This window comes from Rattus norvegicus, chromosome 5, assembly GCF_021556685.1.
Source record: "Rattus norvegicus strain SHRSP/BbbUtx chromosome 5, alternate assembly SHRSP_T2T, whole genome shotgun sequence".
Taxonomy (NCBI): Eukaryota; Metazoa; Chordata; class Mammalia; order Rodentia; family Muridae; genus Rattus; species Rattus norvegicus.
The window spans coordinates 120,988,537-121,007,455 of record NC_141538.1 but is presented as its reverse complement, the minus strand read 5'-3'; the positions used below and the strand labels follow the sequence as shown (position 1 = coordinate 121,007,455).

Sequence of the window (18,919 nt, the reverse complement as noted above, 5' to 3'; positions counted from 1 at the left end):
GAGGCATTTGGGCTTCACCCTTGTGTTTGATGCTGATTCTTTATGGATGTGCTTTATTAAGTTGAGGAAGGTCTCCACACCTCTGTCCTTTGTTTTGTTTTGTTCGTTTGTTTTTGACATCGATTTTTTTTATGTACTCTGTAGCCCAGGCTGGCCTCCTAGCTCAGTCTCCCAAGTCCTGAGATCACAGGGGAGTGCCATCAAGCCCGACTCTTTGCTCCTTTTAGCTGTATTGATGTAGGAGTCATACTGAACTCCCCTTTGCACTCAGCTAACACCTTACAGGTGCCAGGAGCTACTCCTTCCTAATCTGCTCTCTGAAAGATTTTGTGCACATTGCAATTGTTGTCCTAAGTGTGTAGAACACCATTCTCCCCGGAAACAATCTGAGCTTAGTGCATTGTACAGATTTTATTTTTAGGCCTATGGTCAGTTTATTGGGTATGTAATTATTTAGATGATCCATTTGTTTTCTTTCCTTTTTTCCCTGTGGTACTGAGGCTCAAACCCAGTGCCTCCTGGATGTTGCATTTGTGCTCTGCCATCGAGCTGCCCCACAAGCCTTTGTCTATTTTGGTTTTTTTGAGGCAGGGTTTTTCTGTGGTCTAGGTTTTCCTGGAATTCATTCTGTTGACCGGGCTGAAGATTTCTTCTGCAATGATTTTCTAGTCTTCCCATAGAAGAGTGGGTGTGAGTATGTATAAAATATGAATTTTAATGGAATTTCAAGTTATAAATACATGATTATATATGCATTTTAATGTATCAATAAAGTTTAATATGTACATGTAAATTTTTTGGAGACAAGATTTATTTAATCCATCTTAATTTTAAACTCAGAATTCCCTGCCTCAGCCTCCCAACTGCTGGGATTTCAAATATACACTGCATACAGTGTGCATTTTTACCATGTTGATTTATGTTTATGTATAGGTAGTCTCTGTTCTTTTGCACATCTATTTATTTCCTCATCATCTCATGGTTTTATTTTAATTGAAAATAAAATTTCACCTCATACAACATATTTTTTATGGTTTTCCCTTCCCAAGTCCTCCTCGCCTTCCCATCTATTTAGTTTCACCTCTCTCTCTCTCTCTCTCTCTCTCTCTCTCTCTCTCTCTCTCTCTCTCCCTCTCTCTCTCTCTCCCTCTCTCCCCCTCTCTCCCTCCTCCCTGTCTCTCCCTGTCTCTCTCCATGTCTCTCTCCCTGTCTCTCTCCCTTTCTCCCTTTCTCCCTTTCTCCCTTTCTCCCTCTCCCTCTCCCTTTCTCCCTCTAGAAAACAAACAGGCAAATAAGAAAACAAACCAGAAGGGAACAAAACAAGCAGAGGGGAAAACAAAACAAAGAAATATCATGAGAAGTCTGTACACATGCACAGAAAACTCATAAAACCACAACACCAGAAACCATAATTTGTAAGCAACAGATCAGTGAAGTTAGAAAAAGCCCAGGCAAGGCATTATGAGACAAAGAGAACCTCCACAGGATTGTTACTAAGTCCGTTTTGAGTTGGCACCTGTGACTGATGTGGATATTGCTGCTTCCTATGTGTTAACTGCATCAGTAACGCCATTGACGGCTGCTCTAGGTTCAAATCTCCTGCTCATGTTCATAGTAAGTCCTTTTGTATGGGAGGAGCTTTCTGGACTTTCTTATCTTCCTTCAGATGTGGTTGTGCTTTGTTATGACATGTAATTTGGTACCTTTGACTCAGCTTAAGCTTCCATGGCTCGTTTTAGGTTTCCATGGTTCCGGGATAGCTGCTTCCTGGGGAATAGACACGACCTTTCTTAAGTCTAGCCAATGTTCATTCTCTCTCTCTGACAAGGTCTGATTGATGGAGCCCAGGCTGGCTTTGAACTTTATGTAGCTGTGAATGTCCTAAAATTCCTGATCTTTGTGCCTCCACTTCTCAAATTCTGGGATCATAGGCTTGTGCTAACCGACCCAGCCATCCAGGGTCTCTTGTATCATAAGGTCTCTCCACTCAAGGTCATGTGAATGAAAATAACAGGCAGCTCTGTGTTGGTCAAGAGTCATAGAAAACCTTTGGGATTTCACTTTCTTTAGGGTAAATATGACTTCAGAAAACTCTAAAAATTGATATATACCTTTTCTTCTTCCTGATAAGCCTCTAGTTTATGATTCATGTGCACATGTGTGCATGAGGTATATATAACGTACACAACAGAGGTACAGGTCAGACAACAACACCTTCTACCTTCTACCTTGTTGATTCTTGTTTCTGCTGCTCCAAATTAACTGTCCTAAAACCTGGACAATCCTCCCATCTCTGCCTGCAGGCTCCCTGAAGGAGTGCTGGGATTACAGTCGCACACCCCAGCAACAGCTGCTTTCATGGAGTCCTGGGATGGAACTGAAGTCATCGGGTTTGTCTACTGAGTGCTTTTCCCATTGGCTGCCATTGCTCTTTGATTTGACCATCTGCAGCTGTATTTTGGGGCAGCACTTGGGAAGCAGAGACAGGAGAGACAAGGGAGCAAGGTCAGACCCAGATAGGTCAAGGGCAGCCTGCGCAATGACACAGTGTTTCCAAGCCTAATTATATAACGAAATGTTTGCTGTCACTAAAGAAATGCAAATTAGGTCATAATGACAAAAAATAACATAAAAGAAAAAACCCTTAACACTTGCTTATTTAGGAATTCTTACATAATTTCATGATCACCGTAAATTGCAACAAGCTCCTGAAAAGTAGGCTTATGCACATAGTGAGAATCATGAAATTATTTTTGTCCTTCCATGAAAACCCCAACTTTGGCAACGTGCTTTAATGAGATTTCTCATGTTCTTTCTCATTCTCCTACTAAAATACAGTTTAATATGCTTAAGGGAACAGACTCTTCCTTCCTTGCATCTCAAGGAGTAGGAGGGAGAAAAAGAAGTTGTGAAGGAGGGGGGAAAGAAAAGGAGAGAGACCAGAGCAGGCCAGAGCTCTTCAGACTGGGAGCAGAATCACACAGGGACAGAAGGGACTCCTTTGCGGCTCTAAGAGGAGCTATGTTGTTTGGGTCAGGGTCTACCAAATCCTCTGCCACAACCACCGAGCCACAGGGCACTGGTGAAAGCAGTTACCTCCACAAGAAGACCAGAAAGAAATTAAGAATCTATTAGAAGGCGTTTACAGAACTGGATATCTTTATCTTGAAGGGGGCACAGGGCACAGAGGAGAATCGCAACCCTCTTCTGAGATGGAGCTCTGTCACATGACAGGAAAAGCCTGCTCTAAGAGGTGAGTTAGAGAATGAGCTGCAATCCACTTCTGCCTCCACCTTTTTGGAATCATACCTTCTTCCAGCTCCGGCCCTGCCCTGGGCCCTCAGAGTCTGCACTGGTGCCTGGCTGGGATGCTGCAGGCCAAGATTCAAATCTCAGCTGTTATGAAATCTGTAACCTTAGAGAGCTTAAACTTTATCATTGTCTTAAAATCCTTTTTCTACAGTTTTAGAACATGCTGATACTTTCCAATTCCTGGGACAGTTTCACAGATCAATGGAAGGCGTTAGGGGTGACTGAACGCCATCAGGTGTCAGAAGGAAATCAAGGGAAAGAGGATTAGAGTTGAGTGGATGCATCATACCGTACGTAGTTCCCCAGGTCTCGAAGAGCATCTAAAGAGAGAGATGCTGGCTTGCCTAACAAGCACAAGGCCCTGGGTTCGGTCCCCAGCTCTGAAAAAAAAAAGAAAGAAAGAAAGAAAGAAGAGAGAGAGAGAGAGAGAGAGAGAGAGAGAGAGAGAGAGATAGAGAGAGAGAGATATGCTGGCCTGAAGGAAAGGTTTTCCTCTTCAACTTTCCTTGCCTCTCTCTGTTTTGTGGGCTGTAAGTCACACCCAGGGCCTTGGAAAAGCTAGGCAAGTGTCCTGACACTTGGATTTTGCAGCACATGACTCCAACTCATGAAGAAGCTGACACTGGCCTTGAATTCTTGACTCTCTGGTCCCCACATCCCAAGGGCAGGAACTGTGTATGTGTGCCACTATGCCTGGAAGAACTAATTTTTTTAAAAAGGTTTTTTCTCCCTTTCTTGATTCTGTTTTTTTTTTCCTTTTTTTTCTTTCTTTTTTCTTTTATTTCCTTATCTATATTTTAGAATCTGAGCAATTGTCTACACCAATGCCAATTCCCTCTTTAAACACAAGATGGCACTCGAGGTCTAATCTTTAGGGAATAAAAAGGCTACATTTCCTTAAAAATACATCACTGTGTAATTAAGTAAACCTATAAGAATGATATTTAGATCAAATCACTCCAAAACAACAGCACAAACATACACACTCTATGTGTGTTAAATGAATGTGTTTCTATGTAACTGGAGGAAAAAGGAACCAGCTATTTCAAGACAAAGATGATGTGTGGTTTATGTGTTTAAATACACACAACCAAAAACAAAAGGGGGGGGAACTCCCAAAACAGTTAAAATCATATGTAAGCACAATACATACTAACTTCATACATCAAAATACAAGACAGCTGAGTCCACAGTGTGCTCTGTAAGTACAAGAAAGGTTCACAGTGATACTTGGCAGGACACAGGGGTCCCTCTCCTTTTCAATAGACTGAAGTGAAATGAAAAGTCAGTCTTGATGATGCACACACTTGCAAATCCCTTTCCTTCAAGGTGGATGGAATATGCTCTTGCCTGTACGCAGACAGGATATGTGCCCTGACCGAAACTTTAAATCTTCAGGAAGTACATGCTGGTAGGCAAGTAGAACTAGATGTTTTAATTTTCAGATAAGGTTTGAGCTTATCAACACAATTTGGTTGATCTCTGTGGCTTATTTTTTTTAAACAGGTAAATTAGAAAAAACGCTTCTATAGCGTTCTCTAGATGAGAGTGTCAGAAGTGGTAACCCAGTGGAAAGTGGAGGTGAGGAGCTTAGGCTCGATGCTGTGCATGGGGGTGGGCTGGGGGATAGATGTGGATCAAGTAAGCTGCGGCTCTGTAGGATGCTGATCCATATCATTCTGTGCTACACTTGCAGTTCTGCCTGCCAGATCCAATGCACATCAGGAATAAGGGGGAATGCCTAGTGAGAGAATACTAATCCTCCAAGCTACTTCCTGTTCCTTCTGTACGTCTTTCTTAGCTTCTGTCAGAAACAAAATACCTGAGGTAATCAAAACGGGGGTCCAGACTGTGCCCCGATCTGAACGGAACTGGTCAACAGCTCCCTGCACCCAAATCCCATGGAGGGGAGAGCTAGACATTCAGAGGAGCAGACACACCTGGGAAACCAGAGGAGACTACTCTATGCCCACATTTCTGACTCTAGAGGAAAACATCTAGATCCATCAGGGCCCATGCGCTAAGGGACCCAGAAGGAGGGGCAGGCCCTTCTGGTTGCTGCCCTCATGGAGAGCTGAAACCTAGCCCTGAGGAACAACTTCAGGCCCGAGATCAGAGGTAAGACCAATTTTTCTGCTCCAAGTGACCTGCCTGGTAGACTCAAGACACATGCCCACAGAACAACTGAAAGACTACACTCCTGAAAGCAGAACACTCTGTTCTGATAACTGGCTGAAAGAAAACAGGAAAACAGGTCTATAGCACTCCTGACACACAGGCCTATAGGATGGACAAGCCACTGTCAGAAATGTCAGCAGCTTGACAACATACCTAAAAGCTCTAGAACAAAAAGAAGCAAATACACCCAGGAGTAGTAGAAGGCAGGAAATAATCAAAATCAGTGTTGGAAATCAACCAAGTAGAAACAAAAAGGATTATACAAAGAATCAACAGAACCAAAAGCTGGTTCTTTGAGAAAATCAACAAGATAGATAAACCCTTAGCCAGACTTACCAGAGGGCACAGAGAGTGTGTCCAAATTAACAAAATCAGAAATGAAAAGGGAGACATAACAACAGAGTCACAGGAAATTTTAAAAAAATCATCAGATCCTACTACAAAAGCCTATATTCAACAAAACTTGAAAATCTGGAGGAAATGAACAATTTCCTAGACAGATACCAGGTACCGAAGTTAAATCAGGAACAGATAAACCAGTTAAACAACCCCATAACTCCTAAAGAAATAGAAGCAGTCATTAAAGGTCTCCCAACCAAAAAGAGCCCAGGTCCAGACCGGTTTAGTGCAGAATTCTATCAGACCTTCATAGAAGACCTCATACCAATACTATCCAAACTATTCCACAAAATTGAAACAGATGGATCACTACCGTATACCTTCTATGAAGCCACAATTACTCTTACACCTAAACCACACAAAGACCCAACAAAGAAAGACAACTTCAGACCAATTTCCCTTATGAATATCGACACAAAAATACTCAATAAAATTCTGGCAAACCGAATCCAAGAGCACATCAAAACAATCATCCACCATGATCAAGTAGGCTTCATCCCAGGCATGCAGGGATGGTTTAATATACGGAAAACCATCAACGTCATCCATTATATAAACAAACTGAAAGAACAAAACCACATGATCATTTCATTAGATGCTGAGAAAGCATTTGACAAAATTCAACACCCCTTTATGATAAAAGTCTTGGAAATAACAGGAATTCAAGACACATACCTAAGCATAGTAAAAGCCATATACAGAAAACCAGTAGCTAACATTAAACTAAATGGACAGAAACTTGAAGCAATCCACTAAAATCAGGTACTAGACAAGGCTGCCCACTCTCTCCCTACTTATTCAATAAGTAGCCAGAGCAATCAGACAGCAAAAGGAGATCAAAGGGATATAGATTGGAAAGGAAGAAGTCAAAATATTACTATTTGCAGATGATATGATAGTATATTTAAATGATCCCAAAAGTTCCACCAGAGAACTACTAAACCTGATAAAAAGTGGCTGGGTATAAAATTAACTCAAATAAATCAGTTGCCTTCCTCTACACAAAAGAGAAAAAAGCTGAGAAAGAAATTAGGGAAATGACACCCTTCATAATAGTCCCAAATAATATAAAATACCTCGGTGTGACTATAATCAAGCAAGTGAAAGATCTGTATGATAAGAACTTCAAGCCTCTGAAGAAAGAAATTGAAGAAGATCTCAGAAGATGGAAAGATCTTCCATGCTCATGGATTGGCAGGATTAATATAGTAAAAATGGCCATTTTACCAAAAGCAATCTACAGATTCAATGCAATCCCCATCAAAATTCCAATCCAATTCTTCATAGAGTTAGAACAATTTGCAAATTCATCTGGAATAACAAAAAACCTGGGATAGCTAAAACTATCCTCAACAATAAAAGGACTTCTGGGGGAAATCACTATCCCTGAACTAAAGCAGTATTACAGAGCAATAGTGATAAAAACTGTATGATATTGGTACAGAGACAGGCAGATAGATCAGTGGAATAGAATTGAAGACCCAGAAATGAACCCACACACCTATGGTCACTTGATTTTTGACAAAGGAGCCAAAACCATCCAATGGAAAAAAAGGTAGCACTTTCAGCAAATGGTGCTGGTTCAACTGGAGGTCAGCATGTAGAAGAATGCAGATCGATCCATTCTTATCACCCTGTACAAAGCTTAAGTCCAAGTGGATGAAGACCTCCACACCGAACCAGGTACACTCAAACTAATAGAAGAAAAAATGGGGAAGAATCTTGAACACATGGGCACTGGAGAAAATTTCCTGAACAAAACACCAATGGCATATGCTCTGAGAACAAGAATTGACAAATGGGATCTCATAAAACTGCAAAGCTTCTGTAAGGCAAAGGATACTGTTGTTAGGACAAAACGACAACCAACAGATTGGGAAAAGATCTTTATGAATCCTACAACTGATAGAGGGTTTATATCCAAAATATACAAAGAACTCACGAAGTTAGACTGCAGGGAGACAAATAACCCTATTAAAATGGGGTTCAGAGCTAAACAAAGAATTCACAGCTGAGGAACGTGGAATGGCTGAGAAGCACCTAAAGAAATGTTCAACATCTTTAGTCATAAGGGAAATGCAAATCAAAACAACCCTGAGATTCCACCTCACACCAGTCAGAATGGCTAAGATCAAAAAGTCCGGCGACAGCAGACGCTGGCAAGGATGTGGAGAAAGAGGAACACTCCTCCATTGTTGGTGGGATTGCAGACTGGTACAACCATTCTGGAAATCAGTCTGGAGGTTCCTCAGAAAATTGGACATTGAACTGCCCGAGGATCCAGCTATACCTCTCTTGGGCATATACCCAAAAGATGCCCCAACATATAACAAAGACACGTGCTCCACTATGTTCATAGCAACTTTATTTATAGTAGCCAGAAGCTGGAAAGAACCCAGATGCCCTTCAACATAGGAATCGATACAGAAAATGTGGTACATCTACACAATGGAATATTACTCAGCTATCAAAAACAACGACTTTATGAAATTCGTAGGCAAATGGTTGGAACTGGAAAATATCACCCTGAGTGAGGTAACCCAATCACAGAAAAACACACATGGTATGCACTCATTGATAAGTAGATATTAGCCCAAACGCTTGAATTACCCTAGATGCACAGAACACATGAAACTCAAGAAGGATGACCAAAATGCAGATGCTTCACTCCTTCTTTAAAAGGAAACAAGAATACCTTTAGGAGGGGATAGGGAGGCAAAGTTTAGAACTGAGGCTGAAGGAACGCCCATTCAGATTCTGCCCCACATGTGGCCCATACATATACCACCACCAAACTAGATAAGATAGATGAAGCAAAGAAGTGCAGGCTGACAGGAACTGGATGTAGATCTTTCCTGAGAGACACAGCCTGAATATGGCAAATACATAGGCGAATGCCAGCAGCAGACCACTGAACTGAGAACGGGACCCCTGTTGAAGGAATCTTAGAAAGAACTGAAAGAGCTGAAGGGGCTCAAGACTCCATATGAACAACAATGCCAAGCAACCAGAGCTTCCAGGGACTAAGCCACTACCCAAAGACTATATATGGACTGACCCTGGGCTCCAACTGCATAGATAGCAATGAATAGCCTAGTAAGGGCACCAGTGGAAGGGGAAACCCTTGGTCCTACGAAGGTGGACCCCCAGTGAATGGGATTCTTGGAAGGAGGGCAGTAATGGGGAGAGGATGGAAAGGGGAACACCCATATAGAAGGGGAGGCGAGAGTTTAGGGGGATGTTGAACTGGAAACCAGGAAATGGAATAACATTTGAAATTTAAATAAGAAATATACAATTTAATAAAGATGGGGGGAAAAGGTTTCTTTGTGAATCATGGTTTTAGTCTATGGTTGTTTGGACCTATCACTTTGAGTCTTTGACCAGGCAGGACATTATAGCAGTAAACAAAGCTGCCTACTTCATGGTAGTCAGAGAACAAAAAGAAGAATGGACTGGGGTCTCACAGTTCTTTCCAAAAGCATGCCCCAATGATATTCTTCCTTTCATGAGGCCCCACCTCCTGAAGATTCCACCAAATCCTGGCAGCATCTCAGACCAAGCCCTTAGCATGGTCTACCGTGCTTTACTGTTGCTGTGATAAAATACCAGGACCAAAAGCAACTTGCAGAGGAGAGGGTTTATTTGGCTTATAAATTATGGTCTGTCATCAGGGGAAGGGAAAGCAGGGACTCAAGGCCGGAACCTGGAGACAGGAACTGAGGCAGAAGCCATGGAGAAGTGCTGCTTACTGGCTTGCTCCTCATGGTTTGTTAAGCTGCTTTCTTTTCTCACCAAGGGCCACCTGACCAGGGTTGGTACCGCTCCACAGGCCCTCCTCTAACAATTAACTGTCAAGAAGGTAGGTTGCCCACAGATGTACCGATGGGCAATCTGATGGGGACATTTTCCAGTGAAGGTTTCTCTTCCCAGATAACTCTAGTTTGTATCATGCTTATGAAAACCAAGTGGGATACCTGATCTTTGGGGAACAGGTAAGATTCGAACTGTAGCATCTGCTGTGTGTGCACACGAGCCACATACTTTTAGGAGACTATATATTGAAGGTAAAGCTCGACCAGAATTAATAGCTTAGATAGCTTGCTGGCTGTCAGAGCTTAGACTCTGGGTAGAGATTGTTTCCATTGTGAGGTACATAACCATTCGGTCTAGTGTACAGTAGTTTTACGTGTACATACTAAGAGCACCTTAAGAACAGTCTTTGTCACTTTTGACTTTTTGTGCTCACCATCTCTCTTGAGAAAATAACTACAAACTACAGATTGGATGCTAGATTCATTTGCTTTCCCATGTCTTAGAAATAAGGCATTTATGAATATGCCACTAAACAGTCAAGGTAGTGGTAAAAAGGCTTTAGAAGTGAACACCAAATCACATGATTAATTAGTGAATATTTGTGAGCTGATTACGATACTGAGTATATATTAACAGTAACCAAATACATGTAAGAGTTTAGAATTTGCATAAAATATTTATGACAGTCATATTTTCAGTTTTAAATCCCTGTTTATAGACTATACTCTAGAATCCCCCCAAACAGAACCATGGTCTCTATCTATATAATAGACATCAAATTTCATTTTTTTCTAAAATTAATTTTATTTAATTCTAATATGAAACAGGGAGACAAAATACACATGCATTTTTTCAGCGAAATTAACTGAGTACCTACTACGTGCTGTGCACTACATTAAGCATCAGGGATGCCTATTCCAATGCCCTTATCTTGGGTACTTCCCCATGATCAGATAAATCTGAACAGCATGGGACAGAGACAGAATCAACATGTAGAACACAGGTGATGGCACAGAAGGGACAGTTCATATGTATGCTGGATTCATGCCATCCTTGTGGGATACCGTGCTAGGCTAAAGACAGGTAGAGAGAGCAAGCTGCAGATAAATGATACTAGATACATGTGGCCAGCTATGTGTTATTTTCTAACTTGAGATAAATTTACATTTCTTACATATTTCTGCCAGATATTATTTTCATCCTGTGGAATGCTGGGGCAGGGCATATTCCCCACTCTTCAGGAACTAATGTTTTTTGAATGTTCATATGCTAAACTTTTAAATATGTGGTATCATTCAAGAAACTCAATGGAAAACAGCTTTGCAAGGAAGGTAGTGTTATGACCAGAGCAACACATTCTGAGAGGGGAAGAACCCCATCAAGATCTTCCCGACTCCTCCCCCTGCTGGTTCCAAGGAGAGGTTTTCCATCTGTGAAAGGAACCCAAGCCTTAAGCAGAAAGGGCAATTCCAAGTCTTATGGGCATGTCTGTGTGCTAGGAGGCATTAGAAGCATTTACACATATTGACAGAGTGTCTGAACTCACGAGTGACTCCAGACCTCTTTGGGAGGCAGCTGCTATTGAACAGATACAACTGGTATACAAAGGGGTCCAGTCATGATGCTCAAGGTTCCAGAGGTGCTGTCCAGACAGGGCAGGACTCAGCTCCAGGGACCTGAGCTTAAGTACCTACCTCACAGGCATCCTTTTGACTCAGGCCAAGACTGAACTCAGGGTACTAGTAAAGGTTCTGCTTTGCGGGGAGAGATACTCCAAATAGAAGGCATCAGCGGAGAAGAAATCTTAGGCCTCCATGTGGAAGTGAGACATAATTAAGTATGGTATTGCTGGATGAGGGCAGTGAGCAGCGGGAAAAACAGGAGAAAGCAGAGGAAGGTGAGAAAGAAAGTCTTTCTTCAACACTATGCAAATAACCATCTCAATTTGCATTTTTCTTTTTAATGAATTAATAAATGAATAATTAATAAGGATGGAGCCACTGTCCTAACATGTGGTGAGTAAGGGATTCTATCACTGAGCCACATCTCCAACTCTATTTTTTTAAACCAGGAAATATCAGTGTAAGGAAGACATTTTCAAACATTTATTTAAAACACAGAGGCACAGTGGTTCACTCAAGAGGCTGAGGCAGGAGGACAGTGAGTTTGAGGTTAGACTGAGTTACAAAGTTAGTTCAAAGCCAGCCTTGTCTCAGGAAATCAGGGGCTGGGCATTTAGCTCAGAGAAGGAGGGCTTGTCTAACATGCACTTTATCACATATTCTGCATCTTGATGAACATCAAGAATTGTTGATGGTTATTTGAATAGAAGCTGAATTTCACTATTCCTTAGGACTCTAGATCTTACTTGCATTCGTTTGCATGTTCAAATATTTATGGTACTATGAAATGCACATGCACATAAATGTGACGACTTTTCAAAACTTTACTTAAAGAGATTTCCCCCCTGACTACTCAGTCTCACAATTAATAAGATGCAAATAGCATCCGATCTGTATGTATTCTCCTCAGCCACCAGATGGCGAAAGGTGTGTGGGCATTTTATTCTGATAGGGTCACAGCACATAACTTGGCCCTATAAACTCTAAATAATGTATTTTGGAGTGTTCTAGCACTCAGGCAGTTCAGTTGTTTTAGCCACATGTAGGAGTGAGTGACTAAGTTGAAATTGACCTGGTCCTTGTTTTTCTAAATCTTGGGGTTCTATGATGCTGGCACTCCAGAAGGAAACAACACAAACAAGGGAAAGAAAGCAGCTCTGTTACAGGAAATTGGAGAAGAAGTCACGTCAAAGCAATGGCCATCTTAGATTCTGAGTAAGTTTTTTGACTGCAAGAAAATCTTGACACATGCCTTCAAGAAAAAACATGTTTGCCCTCCTTCAAACTCAGTGTAATACAGTTTTCTCCTGACTCTAATTTATGCTGAAGGGCCCAAAAGTAATACAGCTTTTCTTCACTTTGGCCCAAAGAGGAGTTGTTGCTGAGGTTGGGGAACAAAAGGCCAGAAGAACCTATTTGACTTTTACTCAGATTTATAAAGTGGCACATTGCTTAATGATCGTTTATTCCCGTCAGAAAACTACAGGCAGGAGCTGGAGTGTGAGGTGAAAATGGGAACGGTGGCAAGGTCTTCCCTTCCCAAGTCCTCAGCATAGCTGCTGAGAACCGTAAAGAAAGCACACTGCTTACATTCTATCTCTCCTATGTGGAATCCATAGTGTGAGCACTCGCGCGCATGCGTGCGTGCACACACACACACACACACACACACACACACACACACACACACACACACGGGGGAAATTAGAAGGGAGACTGGGAAGAGGAAGGGACCTAGCAGAGAGATGGGCAGGGAGAGAAAGTAAGTGTTTATTTAATATAGTTTGAGTATATGTTATATTTGAATGAAAACATTGTTATAAAGCCCATCACTCTGTACAGTAAATGCACATTTACTTTGTTGCGTGGCAGGAGCGCATGCATACCTGTGTTTACACATGTGGGGGTGCACATGTGTTTGGGGGCTAGTGGCTAACTTCTAATGTCCTTCTTGATTGTTCCACTAAGGTAAAGTCCCTTGCTTAACCTGGAGCTCTCCAATTTGGTTAGTAGAGAAAATAATCCAGCTTGAGAGAACCCTTCATCTCTGTCTTCTGAGTACAGGGATTACAGGAGGGACAGTAGGTCTACCTGGCATTTACATGGTGTACATCACACAACAGTATGTGATACATGCACAAACACAGATCCAAACACAGACACGAAGGCACGCATGCATCCACGCATGCACATCGGCATGCATGTGTGATTCTTGAATGAGAAATCTTTGGGAAAACAAAGTCAGAGCTATGAGAAAGATGAAAAGGTAGCTGGTGATAACTCGCTTGGAAGAGGACAGACTGGACTCTTCACTGTGGCTCCTGCCCTAGCTCCATGTGTGCCAGTTTTCCTACCTGAGTTCCTGTGGGAGGAAATGGTACTTTCTTATCATTGTTCCTGTGCTTAGGGGAGTTACAGGCTGCTGTTGCCAGGACATCTGCTAATGGGTCAGCACTTGAAATGGCTTACTTTGATTCCCATTGCCTTTGATACTGCCGATCCTGCTCCTTCCATTTGTAGTACTGTGCCATGAAATGTGGATCTCCAACAACTGAAATAAAGTGATTAAAGAAAGAAGTATTCATATACACTTTTTAACATCACTTGGAGTGGAGAGTCGCTCATGCTCACTTCTCAGTAAGCCGATATGTGGCAACTGCACACACCATATAGTTCATGTTACAATGCTCAGGGACTTTGCAAATGTTTCCTTTTTATTGGAACTGTGTAATACTCGATATTGTTTGAAATAAGTAGATTGTGACTTCGAAATTGTTTTCATTATAATGACATTCGTTGATATATCATTTATGCAGTTAAATAACATTTATGAGAGACCATTGCTTTAGACAGATGTCCTGCACTAGGTCCCAGTACTAATGTAAGATGGGACCCCTCAAGCCAGGTAGTGGGGGTACAGGTCTTTAATCCCAGCACTATGGAGAGCACACCTCGGAGTCTGAGGCTGGCCTGATCTACAGAGCGATAAAAAGTGGAGTTTTATGCTTACAATGTCGTGCTTCCTCGGAGCAAGCAGAAGACTCCCCAAACAAACCCAACTTATGGCAAGCAACTGGAAGGGTCAATAAATGAGCAAGTGTCCTCTGCTCCCTGCTTCTGGTTCTTTCCTGGTTCCCACTCCTTAGTTAAAATGCTACCTAATTCATGATTCACTAATAAAAGCTGATTCTATCTTTAAACTTGCCGAAACTTTGTATCCCAGCAATGGTAATAAAGTATTTAAGTAGCTCATGGAGACAACAGCCTTAATAATTTAACAAGTTTTCTAATTTAGCTATTCAAGTAAAAAAATTAAGTCTTGGGGTTGGAAGTATGAATCTTTCCATCTCTACTCTGAAAACTGTTGCCTTGTTTTGTTTCCAGTTCTGGGAAACTCCAGGGCCTGTGCCAACCAGGTCAATGCAGAACTTCTATATCCCAGAGACATTTCCAATCTTGGTCATCCACAGAGAAAGACTATCAAACAGATGGTTCTGCTGGCCTGAGGGAGCCCTTTGACCACCTCACTGTCACTCCCCTGGCTGATGACAAGGGTTCCGGTGGCCTCCCTTGATCTGAGCACCGGGAGTTGCCTCTGGCTCAGTTCATCTTTTGGGATCCATGCCAGTCCAGTTGATCCCTCTTCTGAGGAGCAAGCCTCTACTCCTGGGAAACAGATCTTAAGGAAGCCCCAGCTCCTTTAATTATTTTCTTAGAATCTGGTATTTCTAGACAATCATCTTCACCGTTCCCTTGAGAACTGTAGTTGATGCTCCTGTTAGAATTTCTGCGCAGAAGCTGGAGAAATGGATCTGTGGTTAAGAGCACTTGCAGAGGATCTGGGTTCAATTCCCAGCACCCGCACGGAGCTCACAACTGCCTGTAGTTCCAACCCCAGGGCAGCTAACACCTCTGGCTTCCATTAGTAGACACGAGTGACTGTACATAAGTAAAACAGAACAAAATCCTTTATGTCCAAGGCAGGGTATTCAGTTCAGTAGCAGAGCACTGGTGTTCCATCCCTAGCAACCTGATCATCAAGAATTTTATTCAGTTTGAACCGTACAGGCGTGAGTGGACTTGCTGGCCTCCTGTGTGTGGCAGTTCCATCTACCCAGCTCATGTCTTCATTAGGGCATTTTGAAATCATGTTACCTTACTGGCTCACAAGTTTGTGGTTAGTTACAAGTTCACGCTGTCAATCAAATTCACACAAAATGTACTGAACCCTACATCACAGTCTCTCCTCCCTCTTCCCTCCCCCATGTTCCTTTCCCTTCTCTGTTTCTCTCCTCCTTGAGACTGAGTTTGTAGATGAACCACTTAACTATCTAGATGCTCTCTGTTAGTCTCGGTATTTGGACTCTTTTACTCTTCCTTTGTAATGCAATGCCATTTGCTTTTGGGAGATAAACGGCATGATTCTCACCATCAACACTCCTATAGACTCTAACAGTTTTTTCTTCCTCAGATCCAAGTGAGCACACACAACACACTGTCTTCCAGGCCCTATTAGACCCTTTCTGCTGGCATTTGAGGAAAACATCTTTTCCATTAAAGAAGCGAATCTCAGCTTTCTAAGAATTCTTGGTGAAGAATTGTCTTTCTTTTAGATGATTATTATAAGTAACATTACTGGAATTTTTCCTGAGACAGTTTCTCTTTCTCTGTATAGTCCTGGCTATCCTGGAACTCACTTCATAGTCAAGGATGGCCTTGAACTCACAGAGATTTACCTGCCTCAGCCTCCCGAGTGTTGGGATTAAAGGCATTCATCACCACCTCTGGCTTGGAATTCTTACTATAGGCATATGCATGTGAAGTATGTGTGGAGGGGAACCCTTATGCTACCCAGACAAACAGACTAGGAGCATTCAAGAGTGTTTTCTTATCAACCATCTTCAACTTAACAAGGACAAAATTTAAAAATTTGCTAGGGTTCTATTTAAAGATAACATATCTTTCTGTACAGTTTTTGAAACAGATTTTCCTGCATTATGTGAGTCTGTGTGGCAGGCAGTCTCTGCCTTACATCTTACAAACCCAGAGTGACCATGTTACCTCTCCAGGAAGTCCACTCATGTTGTATTGACTCTGGCTTCTCTGTTTTATCGCAGAGGTGAGGATACCACAGTTCTTTTCTACAGACTTTTACACTTTTCCTATTTCACATCTATATTTTTGTTGTTTCTTTGTTTGTTTTGCTCAGCTGCCTTGCACCACCTGCCTGTAACCTCCTTAGAAAGCTTACCCACAATGCCTATCTTCTTGTCTCCAGGACACAGTCAACTGTTCAATGACTCAGGATGACAAGAGGAAACCCAGGAGGGATGGGGGCAGGAAAGAGACAAAGGGGTTGGGGGCTGAGATTTGCACCTTAAGTTCTAGAGGGTGAAATTGCAGTTTTGTAAGCTATGGCAGAAAAGCATCCATCCCCTCCACAGCTTTCATCACATAATTCTCACTCTTCCATAATGTAATAGGTTCTCTTGAAAATTACAGCGTTGCTTCCATTGTGGGATTTGTTTGCTTTTTCAATAGTGGGGATAGAACCCAGGACCTGGTGCCTCCCTACATTTTTTTTTCACAATGAGGTGGGACAGAGAAAGTGTGTGTGTGCTTGTGTGTAGGGATGTGGTGGTGGGGGGGATGAAAAGAGAGAAATACTCCTCTCCTTGGAATCCGTTGAAGCCCCCTGCCAACAGGAAAATAAGAATGCCCAATTAACAACTGCTTAAAGCCTTTCTCCCTTCCCAGCTGTAAACCTATAATTTTTGAGGAATCTCACCAGAAACCCATTTTCAGGGAAAGGACACGTGTGTACCTAGTACTACCCTAGAGACTCTGATTTCCCTTTATCACATTATAATTTCATCTAGTCTTCCTCCTGAACCATTTGACAATCTCACTTACCAAACTAGAACAAAAGGGGGTTGGATCCTCTGAGCAACCTTTTGAGATGTAACTTGAGAGTCACCAAAATGGTACCCATGGATAATACAGAGACAAGGGCCATGCTCCTTTGAAAAGCCTGTGCCTTCTTATTTTTCCTGCTCTCTCTTGAGAAACATGTAACCTACTCAGGAGGTGGGGATTGGGGGGGGGGGCTGTCTTGTAACTCTCATGCTTAAATCTGTTAAAATGTTTTTAACAAACTTTCCAACGTTGCCTCATCTTTGGCATTGACGACAGGCATCTCGGTTTGGCCTGATTTAGGTCTCTAAAGATCTAGGAAAAAATTCAGGTTGTCGTGTGTCAATTTGTCCCTCTACCACTGACAATGATGTACTTACCACTATCTATGCAGAAGTTGACTTAAAAGTTGCCCATCTTCTCTTGATAGGAATGAAAGATGGTGTTCCATTAGGTAAGCACTCACTTCAATTTACTTACCTGTATATTGCAAAACTAGCATGGGGCTAAGGAGTTGCTAACTTCTGACGTCATGGTGAGCCCACCTGTGGCTGCACGTTATGGTCACCCGGGGAGCTTTTAAAAACTACCACTACCCAGTCCCACTGCCAACCCTGATGGAATTGGCTTGGGTGTGCCCTTTATGCTGGAATTTTTACAAGTTCTTCAGGTGGCTCTAATGAGCAGTTGTAGCTGAGAGGCTCGGCTCTGCAAGCAGGCACACTGCCTCTTGCCTGGAAGGAAGGGCCTTGGAAGACTCAAAGAATGAAAGTCTCCTGGGGTGAAAGCAAGCACCCCCCTGATGCCAGAGGCTGTTTGGTTTGCCTGCTGACAGCAACAAGTACCAGGAAGCCTCCACTCAGCGCTGCACAGCACGCTGCTCGCAGGAATTCCTTTCCTGGAACGTAAGCATTTCCGTGTGGGGATCATATTCTGTCGTTAAAGAGCTGTTCCTACAACCATATGCATGGGTTTTCTCTCTGCCAAACCCTTTATTTGACATTTTATAGTGATGGGCAGAGAACAGTGGGGTCACTGGTACATTTTTCTATCTGATTTCCTGTGATAGTGAATGAAAGTGACGTGCATTTCAGAAATTCTGCTTATCCTTTAGTGTTTGAATGTAAATCTCACACTATGCTGTGATAATGTGTTGTCGTATTATAAAGGCCGAACGGTATCACAGGAAGGAAATGTAGAGCCCGAGGTTTAGTCCAAGTCTGTGGACCACAGTGCTAATAACCGAGAGTAGGCACGGGTACTGAATGCTGTGCGTGACGCACACTCAGTGTGTTCGGCCCTGGGATGTGTGTGGTCATTCTCATTTTATAAACAAGGTGCTGGGCCAAGGACAGCCATAGACTTACCAGTGTCTCACAGTTGGTTGATGAGAGCAAATATAAAACCCGGGAATCTGCATGCAGAATTTTCTGCCTTTACCCTTTTATGGTATTTCCTCCTACGTAGATGACCTAAATTGCTTGGTTTCTCCTACTCTTATTTTTTTTTCTGGGGCTGGGGACCGAACCCAGGACCTTGTGCTTCCTAGGTAAGCGCTCTACCACTGAGCCAAATCCCCAACCCCCTACTCTTATTTTCTTATCTGAAGAAAGGGGGTTAGGAGAATGTGTGGTCCCTCCGGCGGATGTATGGCTATTTGTGACATATATTAAGGTGTT

The 18,919-nt window shown here is 42.4% G+C and overlaps 1 protein-coding gene across 5 annotated transcripts in view; it reads right to left on the bottom strand.

The window, feature by feature from the left end:
* Ube2u (ubiquitin conjugating enzyme E2 U) overlaps positions 1-18,919 on the bottom strand; it is a 67,543-nt gene that overhangs the window by 4,519 nt on the left and 44,105 nt on the right. For all 5 annotated transcript variants that reach the window (NM_001431215.1, NM_001431219.1, NM_001431217.1 and 2 more), the window contains 1 exon segment: positions 13,797-13,878. In NM_001431215.1, the coding sequence (NP_001418144.1) occupies positions 13,797-13,878 (82 nt within the window).